At 51.0% G+C, this 13959-nt stretch overlaps 1 protein-coding gene across 1 annotated transcript in view; it reads left to right on the forward strand.

Moving 5' to 3' along the window:
* The first annotated feature begins 10792 nt into the window (after positions 1-10792).
* BTAF1 (B-TFIID TATA-box binding protein associated factor 1) overlaps positions 10793-13959 on the forward strand; it is a 187882-nt gene continuing 184715 nt past the window's right edge. The window contains exon 1 of the mRNA XM_075348556.1: positions 10793-11137. Coding sequence (XP_075204671.1) covers positions 11124-11137 — 14 coding nt within the window. The 5' untranslated portion in view covers positions 10793-11123. The remainder of the gene's footprint in view (positions 11138-13959) is intronic.

Here is a 13959-nt window from a genome sequence, read left to right on the forward strand (position 1 = left end):
CAAACTATAAAACTATTAAATTAATTAACCCATACTGTAAACAGTGGAAAGGAAAAAAATAGAAACACCAGAACTGCTTTTTGTTGGTTGCTGCATCTTCTCCTCCAAAAATGCAATAAAAAAAATAATCAAAATGCCCTACATGTCCCAAAATGGCACCAATAAAAACTGCAGCTTGGCATTCAAAAATACAAGTGTACATGATACATAGATAGATAGAGGGATACAATGACAAGCAAAAGGGTAACAATGTTTTGAACTTTTGACTTTCAGCTCCATATCTGTCATGTTAGGTACGGGGGAAGTACCAAGTGAGTTGTGAAAGGTAAGGGAAGGGGGAGATAGTGACCCCTGACCAAACCTACCGCTGGTCCCTGGGGTCCCTCACCACCCTAGATAGGTTCCGCACCTATGTGCAGAGCCGGATACCTGACCCTAGGTATCCCTAGTGCTAGACCCTAAATAGGGAACGGGTGAGATGAGCTCTTTGTCAACCTCACCAAACACTAGAGAAGACACAAGGAGGACACACAGGGGAAAAGCATGAACTACTTATCCACAGATAACACAGGCAGGAGTTCAGCAACAATATAACAGATGAGAACAAGCCACCTGCTTGCAACCAGAGGATCCAGCAGCGCCTGTGCAGCTCTATTGAACTCCATGTCCAAGAGAGTTAAAGGGAACCTGTCAGCAGAACTTTCGCAATAAACCTAAAAGATTCCCCCTCTGCAGCTCCTGGGCTGCATTCTGGAAAGGTTCATGTTGTTATTGTTCCCCCTTTGAGACCTAAATAAATACTTTATAAAGTCTTACCTTTTTGTATGCACATTTTTTTTATGTTCACGGGGGCGGGCTGTCTTGCGTCCGTTATTCGCCTCCTGCCGCTTTACGCCGTCCCCCATTGCTTATTTCCATACCTGAGGACGCCGCCTAGTGCTCCTGAGGTCTCGCGCATGCCCAGTGGCACTATCGCGGGACAGCACTGTGTAAAGCGTGACCGTAGGTGAGGTGATTGCGCAGGCGCGAGATTATGGGCGGCGCTGTGATTGTCATCAGCAGCGTCATCCAAATGCCCCTTTATTGTACACATAGTTTGGGGGGAGGCTGCTGACAGTGCCCCTTTCTTGTACATATAGTTTGGGGGGAGGCTGCTGACAGTGCCCCTTTATTGTACATATAGTTTGGGGGGAGGCTGCTGACAGTGCCCCTTTATTGTACGTATAGTTTGGGGGGAGGCTGCTGACAGTGCCCCTTTATTGTACATATAGTTTGGGGGGAGGCTGCTGACAGTGCCCCTTTATTGTACATATAGTTTGGGGGGAGGCTGCTGACAGTGCCCCTTTATTGTACGTATAGTTTGGGGGGAGGCTGCTGACAGTGCCCCTTTATTGTACATATAGTTTGGGGGGAGGCTGCTGACAGTGCCCCTTTATTGTACGTATAGTTTGGGGGGATCCTGCTGACAGTGCCCCTTTATTGTACACATAGTTTGGGGGGAGGCTGCTGACAGTGCCCCTTTATTGTACGTATAGTTTGGGGGGATCCTGCTGACAGTGCCCCTTTATTGTACACATAGTTTGGGGGGAGGCTGCTGACAGTGCCCCTTTATTGTACACATAGTTTGGGGGGAGGCTGCTGACAGTGCCCCTTTATTGTACATATAGTTTGGGGGGAGGCTGCTGACAGTGCCCCTTTATTGTACATATAGTTTGGGGGGAGGCTGCTGACAGTGCCCCTTTATTGTACGTATAGTTTGGGGGGATCCTGCTGACAGGGCCCCTTATTGTACGTATAGTTTGGGGGGATCCTGCTGACAGGGCCCCTTATTGTACATATAGTTTAGGGGGAGGCTGCTGACAGGGCCCCTTTATTGTATAGTTTGGGGGCAGGCTGCTGACAGGGCCCCTTTATTGTATAGTTTGGGGGGAGGCTGCTGACAGTGCCCCTTTATTGTACATATAGTTTGGGGGGATCCTGCTGACAGTGCCCCTTTATTGTACATATAGTTTGGGGGGATCCTGCTGACAGTGCCCCTTTATTGTACATATAGTTTGGGGGGATCCTGCTGACAGTGCCCCTTTATTGTACATATAGTTTGGGGGGATCCTGCTGACAGGGCCCCTTATTGTACATATAGTTTGGGGGGATCCTGCTGACAGTGCCCCTTTATTGTATAGTTTGGGGGGAGGCTGCTGACAGTGCCCCTTTATTGTACACATAGTTTGGGGGGAGGCTGCTGACAGTGCCCCTTTATTGTACACATAGTTTGGGGGGAGGCTGCTGACAATGCCCCTTTATTGTACATATAGTTTGGGGGGAGGCTGCTGACAGTGCCCCTTTATTGTACACATAGTTTGGGGGGAGGCTGCTGACAGTGCCCCTTTATTGTACATATAGTTTGGGGGGAGGCTGCTGACAGGGCCCCTTATTGTACATATAGTTTGGGGGGATCCTGCTGACAGTGCCCCTTTATTGTATAGTTTGGGGGGAGGCTGCTGACAGTGCCCCTTTATTGTACATATAGTTTGGGGGGAGGCTGCTGACTGTGCCCCTTTATTGTACATATAGTTTGGGGGGAGGCTGCTGACAGTGCCCCTTTATTGTACAAATAGTTTGGGGGGAGGCTGCTGACAGTGCCCCTTTATTGTACAAATAGTTTGGGGGGAGGCTGCTGACAGTGCCCCTTTATTGTACACATAGTTTGGGGGGAGGCTGCTGACAGTGCCCCTTATTGTACATATAGTTTGGGGGGAGGCTGCTGACAGTGCCCCTTTATTGTACAAATAGTTTGGGGGGAGGCTGCTGACAGTGCCCCTTTATTGTACGTATAGTTTGGGGGGAGGCTGCTGACAGTGCCCCTTTATTGTACATATAGTTTGGGGGGAGGCTGCTGACAGTGCCCCTTTATTGTACATATAGTTTGGGGGGAGGCTGCTGACAGTGCCCCTTTATTGTACGTATAGTTTGGGGGGATCCTGCTGACAGGGCCCCTTATTGTACATATAGTTTAGGGGGAGGCTGCTGACAGGGCCCCTTTATTGTATAGTTTGGGGGCAGGCTGCTGACAGGGCCCCTTTATTGTATAGTTTGGGGGGAGGCTGCTGACAGTGCCCCTTTATTGTACATATAGTTTGGGGGGATCCTGCTGACAGTGCCCCTTTATTGTACATATAGTTTGGGGGGATCCTGCTGACAGTGCCCCTTTATTGTACATATAGTTTGGGGGGATCCTGCTGACAGGGCCCCTTATTGTACATATAGTTTGGGGGGATCCTGCTGACAGTGCCCCTTTATTGTATAGTTTGGGGGGAGGCTGCTGACAGTGCCCCTTTATTGTACACATAGTTTGGGGGGAGGCTGCTGACAGTGCCCCTTTATTGTACACATAGTTTGGGGGGAGGCTGCTGACAATGCCCCTTTATTGTACATATAGTTTGGGGGGAGGCTGCTGACAGTGCCCCTTTATTGTACATATAGTTTGGGGGGAGGCTGCTGACAGTGCCCCCTTATTGTACACATAGTTTGGGGGGAGGCTGCTGACAGTGCCCCTTTATTGTACATATAGTTTGGGGGGAGGCTGCTGACAGGGCCCCTTATTGTACATATAGTTTGGGGGGATCCTGCTGACAGTGCCCCTTTATTGTATAGTTTGGGGGGAGGCTGCTGACAGTGCCCCTTTATTGTACATATAGTTTGGGGGGAGGCTGCTGACTGTGCCCCTTTATTGTACATATAGTTTGGGGGGAGGCTGCTGACAGTGCCCCTTTATTGTACACATAGTTTGGGGGGAGGCTGCTGACAGTGCCCCTTTATTGTACATATAGTTTGGGGGGAGGCTGCTGACAGTGCCCCTTTATTGTACATATAGTTTGGGGGGATCCTGCTGACAGGGCCCCTTATTGTACATATAGTTTGGGGGGATCCTGCTGACAGTGCCCCTTTATTGTATAGTTTGGGGGGAGGCTGCTGACAGTGCCCCTTTATTGTACACATAGTTTGGGGGGAGGCTGCTGACAGTGCCCCTTTATTGTACACATAGTTTGGGGGGAGGCTGCTGACAGTGCCCCTTTATTGTACATATAGTTTGGGGGGAGGCTGCTGACAGTGCCCCTTTATTGTACAAATAGTTTGGGGGGAGGCTGCTGACAGTGCCCCTTTATTGTACATATAGTTTGGGGGGAGGCTGCTGACAGTGCCCCTTTATTGTACATATAGTTTGGGGGGAGGCTGCTGACAGTGCCCCTTTATTGTACACATAGTTTGGGGGGAGGCTGCTGACAGTGCCCCTTTATTGTACACATAGTTTGGGGGGAGGCTGCTGACAGTGCCCCTTTATTGTACATATAGTTTGGGGGGAGGCTGCTGACAGGGCCCCTTTATTGTACACATAGTTTGGGGGGAGGCTGCTGACAGTGCCCCTTTATTGTACATATAGTTTGGGGGGAGGCTGCTGACAGGGCCCCTTATTGTACATATAGTTTGGGGGGATCCTGCTGACAGTGCCCCTTTATTGTATAGTTTGGGGGGAGGCTGCTGACAGTGCCCCTTTATTGTACATATAGTTTGGGGGGAGGCTGCTGACTGTGCCCTTTTATTGTACATATAGTTTGGGGGGAGGCTGCTGACAGTGCCCCTTTATTGTACAAATAGTTTGGGGGGAGGCTACTGACAGTGCCCCTTTATTGTACAAATAGTTTGGGGGGAGGCTGCTGACAGTGCCCCTTTATTGTACACATAGTTTGGGGGGAGGCTGCTGACAGTGCCCCTTATTGTACATATAGTTTGGGGGGAGGCTGCTGACAGGGCCCCTTATTGTACATATAGTTTGGGGGGATCCTGCTGACAGTGCCCCTTTATTGTATAGTTTGGGGGGAGGCTGCTGACAGTGCCCCTTTATTGTACATATAGTTTGGGGGGAGGCTGCTGACTGTGCCCTTTTATTGTACATATAGTTTGGGGGGAGGCTGCTGACAGTGCCCCTTTATTGTACAAATAGTTTGGGGGGAGGCTACTGACAGTGCCCCTTTATTGTACAAATAGTTTGGGGGGAGGCTGCTGACAGTGCCCCTTTATTGTACACATAGTTTGGGGGGAGGCTGCTGACAGTGCCCCTTATTGTACATATAGTTTGGCGGGAGGCTGCTGACAGTGCCCCTTTATTGTACAAATAGTTTGGGGGGAGGCTGCTGACAGTGCCCCTTTATTGTACACATAGTTTGGGGGGAGGCTGCTGACAGTGCCCCTTTATTGTACATATAGTTTGGGGGGAGGCTGCTGACAGTGCCCCTTTATTGTACATATAGTTTGGGGGGAGGCTGCTGACAGTGCCCCTTTATTGTACATATAGTTTGGGGGGAGGCTGCTGACAGTGCCCCTTTATTGTACACATAGTTTGGGGGGAGGCTGCTGACAGTGCCCCTTTATTGTACATATAGTTTAGGGGGAGGCTGCTGACAGTGCCCCTTTATTGTACATATAGTTTGGGGGTAGGCTGCTGACAGTGCCCCTTTATTGTACATATAGTTTGGGGGGAGGCTGCTGACAGTGCCCCTTTATTGTACATATAGTTTGGGGGGAGGCTGCTGACAGTGCCCCTTTATTGTACACATAGTTTGGGGGGAGGCTGCTGACAGTGCCCCTTTATTGTACACATAGTTTGGGGGGAGGCTGCTGACAGTGCCCCTTTATTGTACATATAGTTTGGGGGGAGGCTGCTGACAGTGCCCCTTTATTGTACACATAGTTTGGGGGGAGGCTGCTGACAGTGCCCCTTTATTGTACACATAGTTTGTGGGGAGGCTGCTGACAGTGCCCCTTATTGTACATATAGTTTGGGGGGAGGCTGCTGACAGGGCCCCTTATTGTACATATAGTTTGGGGGAGGCTGCTGACAGTGCCCCTTTATTGTACACATAGTTTGGGGGGAGGCTGCTGACAGTGCCCCTTTATTGTACACATAGTTTGGGGGGAGGCTGCTGACAGTGCCCCTTTATTGTACACATAGTTTGGGGGGAGGCTGCTGACAGTGCCCCCTTATTGTACACATAGTTTGGGGGGAGGCTGCTGACAGTGCCCCTTTATTGTACACATAGTTTGGGGGGAGGCTGCTGACAGTGCCCCTTTATTGTACACATAGTTTGGGGGGAGGCTGCTGACAGTGCCCCTTTATTGTACACATAGTTTGGGGGGAGGCTGCTGACAGTGCCCCTTTATTGTACACATAGTTTGGGGGGAGGCTGCTGACAGTGCCCCTTTATTGTACATATAGTTTGGGGGGAGGCTGCTGACAGTGCCCCTTTATTGTACATATAGTTTGGGGGGAGGCTGCTGACAGTGCCCCTTTATTGTACATATAGTTTGGGGGGAGGCCCAGTGGCACTATCGCGGGACAGCACTGTGTAAAGCGTGACCGTTGGTGAGGTGATTGCGCAGGCGCGAGATTATGGGCGGCGCTGTGATTGTCATCAGCAGCGTCATCCAAATGCCCCTTTATTGTACACATAGTTTGGGGGGAGGCTGCTGACAGTGCCCCTTTATTGTACACATAGTTTGGGGGGAGGCTGCTGACAGTGCCCCTTTCTTGTACATATAGTTTGGGGGGAGGCTGCTGACAGTGCCCCTTTATTGTACGTATAGTTTGGGGGGAGGCTGCTGACAGTGCCCCTTTATTGTACATATAGTTTGGGGGGAAGCTGCTGACAGTGCCCCTTTATTGTACATATAGTTTGGGGGGAGGCTGCTGACAGTGCCCCTTTATTGTACATATAGTTTGGGGGGAGGCTGCTGACAGTGCCCCTTTATTGTACGTATAGTTTGGGGGGATCCTGCTGACAGGGCCCCTTATTGTACGTATAGTTTGGGGGGATCCTGCTGACAGGGCCCCTTATTGTACATATAGTTTAGGGGGAGGCTGCTGACAGGGCCCCTTTATTGTATAGTTTGGGGGGAGGCTGCTGACAGTGCCCCTTTATTGTACATATAGTTTGGGGGGATCCTGCTGACAGTGCCCCTTTATTGTACATATAGTTTGGGGGGATCCTGCTGACAGTGCCCCTTTATTGTACATATAGTTTGGGGGGATCCTGCTGACAGTGCCCCTTTATTGTACATATAGTTTGGGGGGATCCTGCTGACAGTGCCCCTTTATTGTACATATAGTTTGGGGGGAGGCTGCTGACAGTGCCCCTTTATTGTACACATAGTTTGGGGGGAGGCTGCTGACAGTGCCCCTTTATTGTACATATAGTTTGGGGGGAGGCTGCTGACAGTGCCCCTTTATTGTACATATAGTTTGGGGGGATCCTGCTGACAGGGCCCCTTATTGTACATATAGTTTGGGGGGATCCTGCTGACAGTGCCCCTTTATTGTATAGTTTGGGGGGAGGCTGCTGACAGTGCCCCTTTATTGTACACATAGTTTGGGGGGAGGCTGCTGACAGTGCCCCTTTATTGTACACATAGTTTGGGGGGAGGCTGCTGACAGTGCCCCTTTATTGTACATATAGTTTGGGGGGAGGCTGCTGACAGTGCCCCTTTATTGTACAAATAGTTTGGGGGGAGGCTGCTGACAGTGCCCCTTTATTGTACATATAGTTTGGGGGGAGGCTGCTGACAGTGCCCCTTTATTGTACATATAGTTTGGGGGGAGGCTGCTGACAGTGCCCCTTTATTGTACACATAGTTTGGGGGGAGGCTGCTGACAGTGCCCCTTTATTGTACACATAGTTTGGGGGGAGGCTGCTGACAGTGCCCCTTTATTGTACATATAGTTTGGGGGGAGGCTGCTGACAGGGCCCCTTTATTGTACACATAGTTTGGGGGGAGGCTGCTGACAGTGCCCCTTTATTGTACATATAGTTTGGGGGGAGGCTGCTGACAGGGCCCCTTATTGTACATATAGTTTGGGGGGATCCTGCTGACAGTGCCCCTTTATTGTATAGTTTGGGGGGAGGCTGCTGACAGTGCCCCTTTATTGTACATATAGTTTGGGGGGAGGCTGCTGACTGTGCCCTTTTATTGTACATATAGTTTGGGGGGAGGCTGCTGACAGTGCCCCTTTATTGTACAAATAGTTTGGGGGGAGGCTGCTGACAGTGCCCCTTTATTGTACAAATAGTTTGGGGGGAGGCTGCTGACAGTGCCCCTTTATTGTACACATAGTTTGGGGGGAGGCTGCTGACAGTGCCCCTTATTGTACATATAGTTTGGCGGGAGGCTGCTGACAGTGCCCCTTTATTGTACAAATAGTTTGGGGGGAGGCTGCTGACAGTGCCCCTTTATTGTACACATAGTTTGGGGGGAGGCTGCTGACAGTGCCCCTTTATTGTACATATAGTTTGGGGGGAGGCTGCTGACAGTGCCCCTTTATTGTACATATAGTTTGGGGGGAGGCTGCTGACAGTGCCCCTTTATTGTACACATAGTTTGGGGGGAGGCTGCTGACAGTGCCCCTTTATTGTACATATAGTTTGGGGGGAGGCTGCTGACAGTGCCCCTTTATTGTACATATAGTTTGGGGGGAGGCTGCTGACAGTGCCCCTTTATTGTACATATAGTTTGGGGGGAGGCTGCTGACAGTGCCCCTTTATTGTACATATAGTTTGGGGGGAGGCTGCTGACAGTGCCCCTTTATTGTACATATAGTTTGGGGGGAGGCTGCTGACAGTGCCCCTTTATTGTACACATAGTTTGGGGGGAGGCTGCTGACAGTGCCCCTTTATTGTACACATAGTTTGGGGGGAGGCTGCTGACAGTGCCCCTTTATTGTACATATAGTTTGGGGGGAGGCTGCTGACAGTGCCCCTTTATTGTACACATAGTTTGGGGGGAGGCTGCTGACAGTGCCCCTTTATTGTACACATAGTTTGTGGGGAGGCTGCTGACAGTGCCCCTTTATTGTACATATAGTTTGGGGGGAGGCTGCTGACAGTGCCCCTTTATTGTACACATAGTTTGGGGGGAGGCTGCTGACAGTGCCCCTTTATTGTACATATAGTTTGGGGGGAGGCTGCTGACAGTGCCCCTTTATTGTACATATAGTTTGGGGGGAGGCTGCTGACAGTGCCCCTTTATTGTACATATAGTTTGGGGGGAGGCTGCTGACAGTGCCCCTTATTGTACATATAGTTTGGGGGGAGGCTGCTGACAGTGCCCCTTTATTGTACACATAGTTTGGGGGGAGGCTGCTGACAGTGCCCCTTTATTGTACACATAGTTTGGGGGGAGGCTGCTGACAGTGCCCCTTTATTGTACACATAGTTTGGGGGAGGCTGCTGACAGTGCCCCTTTATTGTACACATAGTTTGGGGGGAGGCTGCTGACAGTGCCCCTTTATTGTACACATAGTTTGGGGGGAGGCTGCTGACAGTGCCCCTTTATTGTACACATAGTTTGGGGGGAGGCTGCTGACAGTGCCCCTTTATTGTACACATAGTTTGGGGGGAGGCTGCTGACAGTGCCCCTTTATTGTACACATAGTTTGGGGGGAGGCTGCTGACAGTGCCCCTTTATTGTACACATAGTTTGGGGGGAGGCTGCTGACAGTGCCCCTTTATTGTACACATAGTTTGGGGGGAGGCTGCTGACAGTGCCCCTTTATTGTACACATAGTTTGGGGGGAGGCTGCTGACAGTGCCCCTTTATTGTACACATAGTTTGGGGGGAGGCTGCTGACAGTGCCCCTTTATTGTACACATAGTTTGGGGGGAGGCTGCTGACAGTGCCCCTTTATTGTACACATAGTTTGGGGGGAGGCTGCTGACAGTGCCCCTTTATTGTACACATAGTTTGGGGGGAGGCTGCTGACAGTGCCCCTTTATTGTACATATAGTTTGGGGGGAGGCTGCTGACAGTGCCCCTTTATTGTACATATAGTTTGGGGGGAGGCTGCTGACAGTGCCCCTTTATTGTACATATAGTTTGGGGGATCCCCTTTTATTGCCCCGTCCCTGCATCCATCATTGGAGCCTTGCTCTTTAGGTCCCTGTCTGTAGATGACATCACTGAGTGCACCTATATATATGCTGTACATACAGTACATGTACATGTATATATATACACCGTATAACCACTTTACTAATATTCTTTACATTGATGGAGATCTGCTCGGGGGATCTGTTATTGATGATGGAGATCTGCTCGGGGGGGATCTGTTATTGATGATGGAGATCTGCTCTGGGTGGTTTTTGATTATGGAGATCTGCTCTAGGGTATCTGTTATTGATGATGGAGATCTGCTATTTATTATGTAGATCTGCTAGGGGAGATCTGTTATTGATGATGGAGATCTGCTAGGGGAGATCTGTTATTGATGATGGAGATCTGCTAGGGGAGATCTGTTATTGATGATGGGGATCTGCTAGGGGGATCTGCTATTGATGATGGAGATCTGCTCGGGGTGACCATATTGATGATGGAGATCTGCTGGGGGGATCTAGTACAGTGACATGATGTGTGTGCCGCTCCGTGCACTGATGAGTGATGAATATTTGATGGCCGTTCCCCCGGGATCCCGCACATTGTTGTCCCCATCCTCTCCCGTCCGCCCGGCCTCCCCTGCTGCCTCCTCCATGTCATCACTCCTCGGCCTCAGCCCGGGCTCCTCCCTCACACGCCCCGCCTTCTGTTAACCACGCCCCCGTCCGGCCCCGCCCCTTCTCACGCCGCCAGCCTAATCGTGGAATCCCTGTCAATCCGCACCGAGGAGCCTCCTGTAACGACGTCTCCTATTGGTCGCCCGCTGGCCATGTAACCAATCAGAGCGCGGCTACCATGGTGGAAGGAATAAATACAAGATGGCTCCTCATATAAAGCCAGGCATCTGGCTTCTCCGCTGCCACGATAAAATAACGTCTTTAATTCGGTTTAACCGGCAAAGCCGCTTCCGCTGCGGGCCCGAGGAGTGATAAGCTTCCCTCAGTGCCGGGAGCTGCGGATATTAGAGCCGGCTGGGTGTGGCATTTGGAGAGGCGGGCGGCCATGCACTAGACGCAGCCGCCGTCCCGGAGGCTGAGGCGAGGCTCAGCCTAGAATATAGGCCCCGGCTGTGTCCCGGCCTGTGCTCCGGCCCCGGACGGCCTCGCTTCCCGGCAGCGCGGGCTTCTGCGTCTCTCCAGTCCGTCATGGCCGTGACCAGGTTGGTATCACCCGGCCGCGGAGGGGGCAGGACAGGCGGGGGTCACACAAAGCCTGCGCCCACCGGAGCTGCGGGGTGTCCCGTCAGGGGTGACCCCTGCAGACGATCACCCCGCTGCTCCAGTGCTGCGCTCGGCCTCTCTCCTCCATTTCTGCCCATCTTAGTCTTCTGTTCTGTTTTCTGGTGACCTCCATTATTGGGGGGTGGGGGGCTACCTCATCTCCTGCAGGGCAGATCCATGTGGTTTGTGCTTTTCCTGATATTTCACCCTAAGGAGCATAAGTCAAGGGCTTTTATTGGAGATGTAGCAAGTGCCCTTTAAATAATTTCAGGATCAACATACAGGAAATGTGCCCTAGGACCCTCAGATCATGAATTGAGGGTCCCATGTGCCTCTTTAGCAATGGTGGAGCAGGCACACTGCTGCCCATCTGTCATGACGGCGCAGTGATGTCCTCAGCAGCCTACATCGCTCTGACACTGGAGAAGCACTAACACTACTCACCCTATACACTAGGGCAGTGCCACTGCTGCTCTAATCCCATATAGTGCAGTGATCGGGTGTCCATTACTCAGACAACCCCCTTCTCATGCCCCATGTTTGCCCCTGTCCTGGCACTATTCCAGTGATCACGTGAGCCTGGTGCACAATCAGTAGGGATGTCAGTCGTGATCGACCCAACACAAAACCCCCAGTTCCCTGCCGTGCAATTCTCTTTGGCTCTCACTAGGCTTAAAATTCTGGTGTTTGGATAAAACCCTGCCCACCTAAATAAAACTCCTCCCATCCTACATTTAAAGGGAACCGGTCAGCAGATTTGGGGCCTATAAGTTGCAGCCACCACCACTGGGCTCTTATATACAGCATTATAACATGCTGTGTAGAGCATAAAAATCCCAGGCCACTGTGTAGAATGTAAAAATCACTTTATAATACATACCGAAATGATTGCTGCGTTGGGCCAAATGGTTGTCTCTGGTGGCGGCGCCTCCTCTTTTGGCTATATTTGTCTTCCTTCTTCTGAAACTTGGGTACATGACGCGTCCTAAGTCATACACTTGCCGGTCTCGTGCAGGCGCACTAAAATATTTTGATCTTCCCTACTCGGGGCAGATCAAAGTGCGCCTGCGCAGGACCTCAATGCTGGCACGTGTGGATGACTTAGGATGCATCAGAAGAAACACGACTGACCGAAAGAGGAGGCACCGGAGACGCCCAAATGACCCAACTCCACCGCAGCGACCGTTTAGGTAAATATTCTAAAGTGATTTTTACATTCTACACAGCGGCCTGAGCTCTTGTATACTGCATGTTAGAATGGTGTATTTAAGAGCCCAGTGGTGGTGGCAACAGCTTATAGGACCCAAATCTGGTGACAGGTTCCCTTTAACTGGTCTGTTGCAAGTGGGTGGAGTTTCACTTCTTAAATGTGTTCACCTGGCATAAACATACATTTAATGGGGCTCCAGATGATCCAGCAACTGAGCTGGATCGCCAAAAAGAGCAGTACTGTCAATCACTGCTGGCCTCCCTCTCCCTGCCCTTGGATGTATGATTAAAGGGAACCAGTCATCAGAAATTTAGCTTGAAATCTAAGTTTCCCCTTCTGCAGCTCGTGGGCTGCATTCTAGCAGGTTCCTGTACTTTTTGTGGCCCCTTTTAAACCAAACTAAATACTTTATAAACTTGTACCTTTTTTGCTATGTAAATTTTGTAAATCGTCCATGAGGGTGGGCTCTCTGGTGACCGTTGCTGTTCCTCCAGCAGATTTACGCCGCCCCCCAACGCTGAATTTAATCTCAGGATGCCGCCCGTGGTCCCGCGCATGCGCTGTGCGACTGTAGCGGTACTGTGCATGTGTGACCGCTGGTGACGTTTTGCGCAGGCACGAGGTTATGGGCGGCGCTGTGAGTGTCATCAGCTTGTGCCGCCCATAACCTCGTGACCGCACTTTCCCCTCTTCCTCCAGCGTTCTGCGCAAGCGCTTGCTGGCCAGATGACCCGACGTCACCTCTTTCCCATCTTGCCCTGCTGCAGGGTAAGATGGGAAGGAGGTGATGTCAGGTCATCTGGCAGGCGAGCGCTTGCGCAGAACGCTGGAGGCAGTGGGGGAAAGCGCATCCACGAGATTATGGGCAGGCACTTGCGATGCAATCACAGCGCCACCCATAATCTCGTGCTTGTGACACACGTCACCAGCGATCCTGGCGTGGGCGGCACCTCGGGCGCAGTGGGCGGGGTCCTGATATACGAAATGGAGCGTGGGGGGACGGCGTCAATGTGCTGGAGGAACAGCAACGGTCACCAGAGAGCCCGCCCCATGGATAATTTCCAAAATTTACATAGCAAAAGGTACAAGTTTATAAAGTATTTAATTTGGTTTAAAAGGGGCCACAAAAAGTACAGGAACCTTGCTAGAATGCAGCCCAGGAGCTGCAGAGGCGGATACTTTTAGGTTTCAAGCTAAATTTCTGATGACCGGTTCCCTTTAAGCAACAGGAAGCGAATAGCAGCTGCAGCTCTGACTTCCTGTTTATTGCTTATACATCCAAAGGTGGGGAGAGGAGGCCAGCAGTGATTGGGGTACAGAGCTTGTGTGACTTGAAGGTTGTCCACCGGTTTTACATTAATAGCATATCCTTGGGATAGGTAATCAATGTCTGATCAGCCGGGGTCAAACATTCCCCACCGATCAGCTGTTCTCAGGGCTGGCAGCAGCAGGGGAGCGGAAATGCTCAGTTCCGGAGCTGCTCCTTCTGGTAGCAGTTGGGTTTTACACATCTGCCTCTTATTCAACTCACTAGGATGTGCAGTACCTGGC

The sequence above is a fragment of the Anomaloglossus baeobatrachus genome, chromosome 5 (genome assembly GCF_048569485.1).
Source record: "Anomaloglossus baeobatrachus isolate aAnoBae1 chromosome 5, aAnoBae1.hap1, whole genome shotgun sequence".
NCBI lineage: Eukaryota > Metazoa > Chordata > Amphibia > Anura > Aromobatidae > Anomaloglossus > Anomaloglossus baeobatrachus.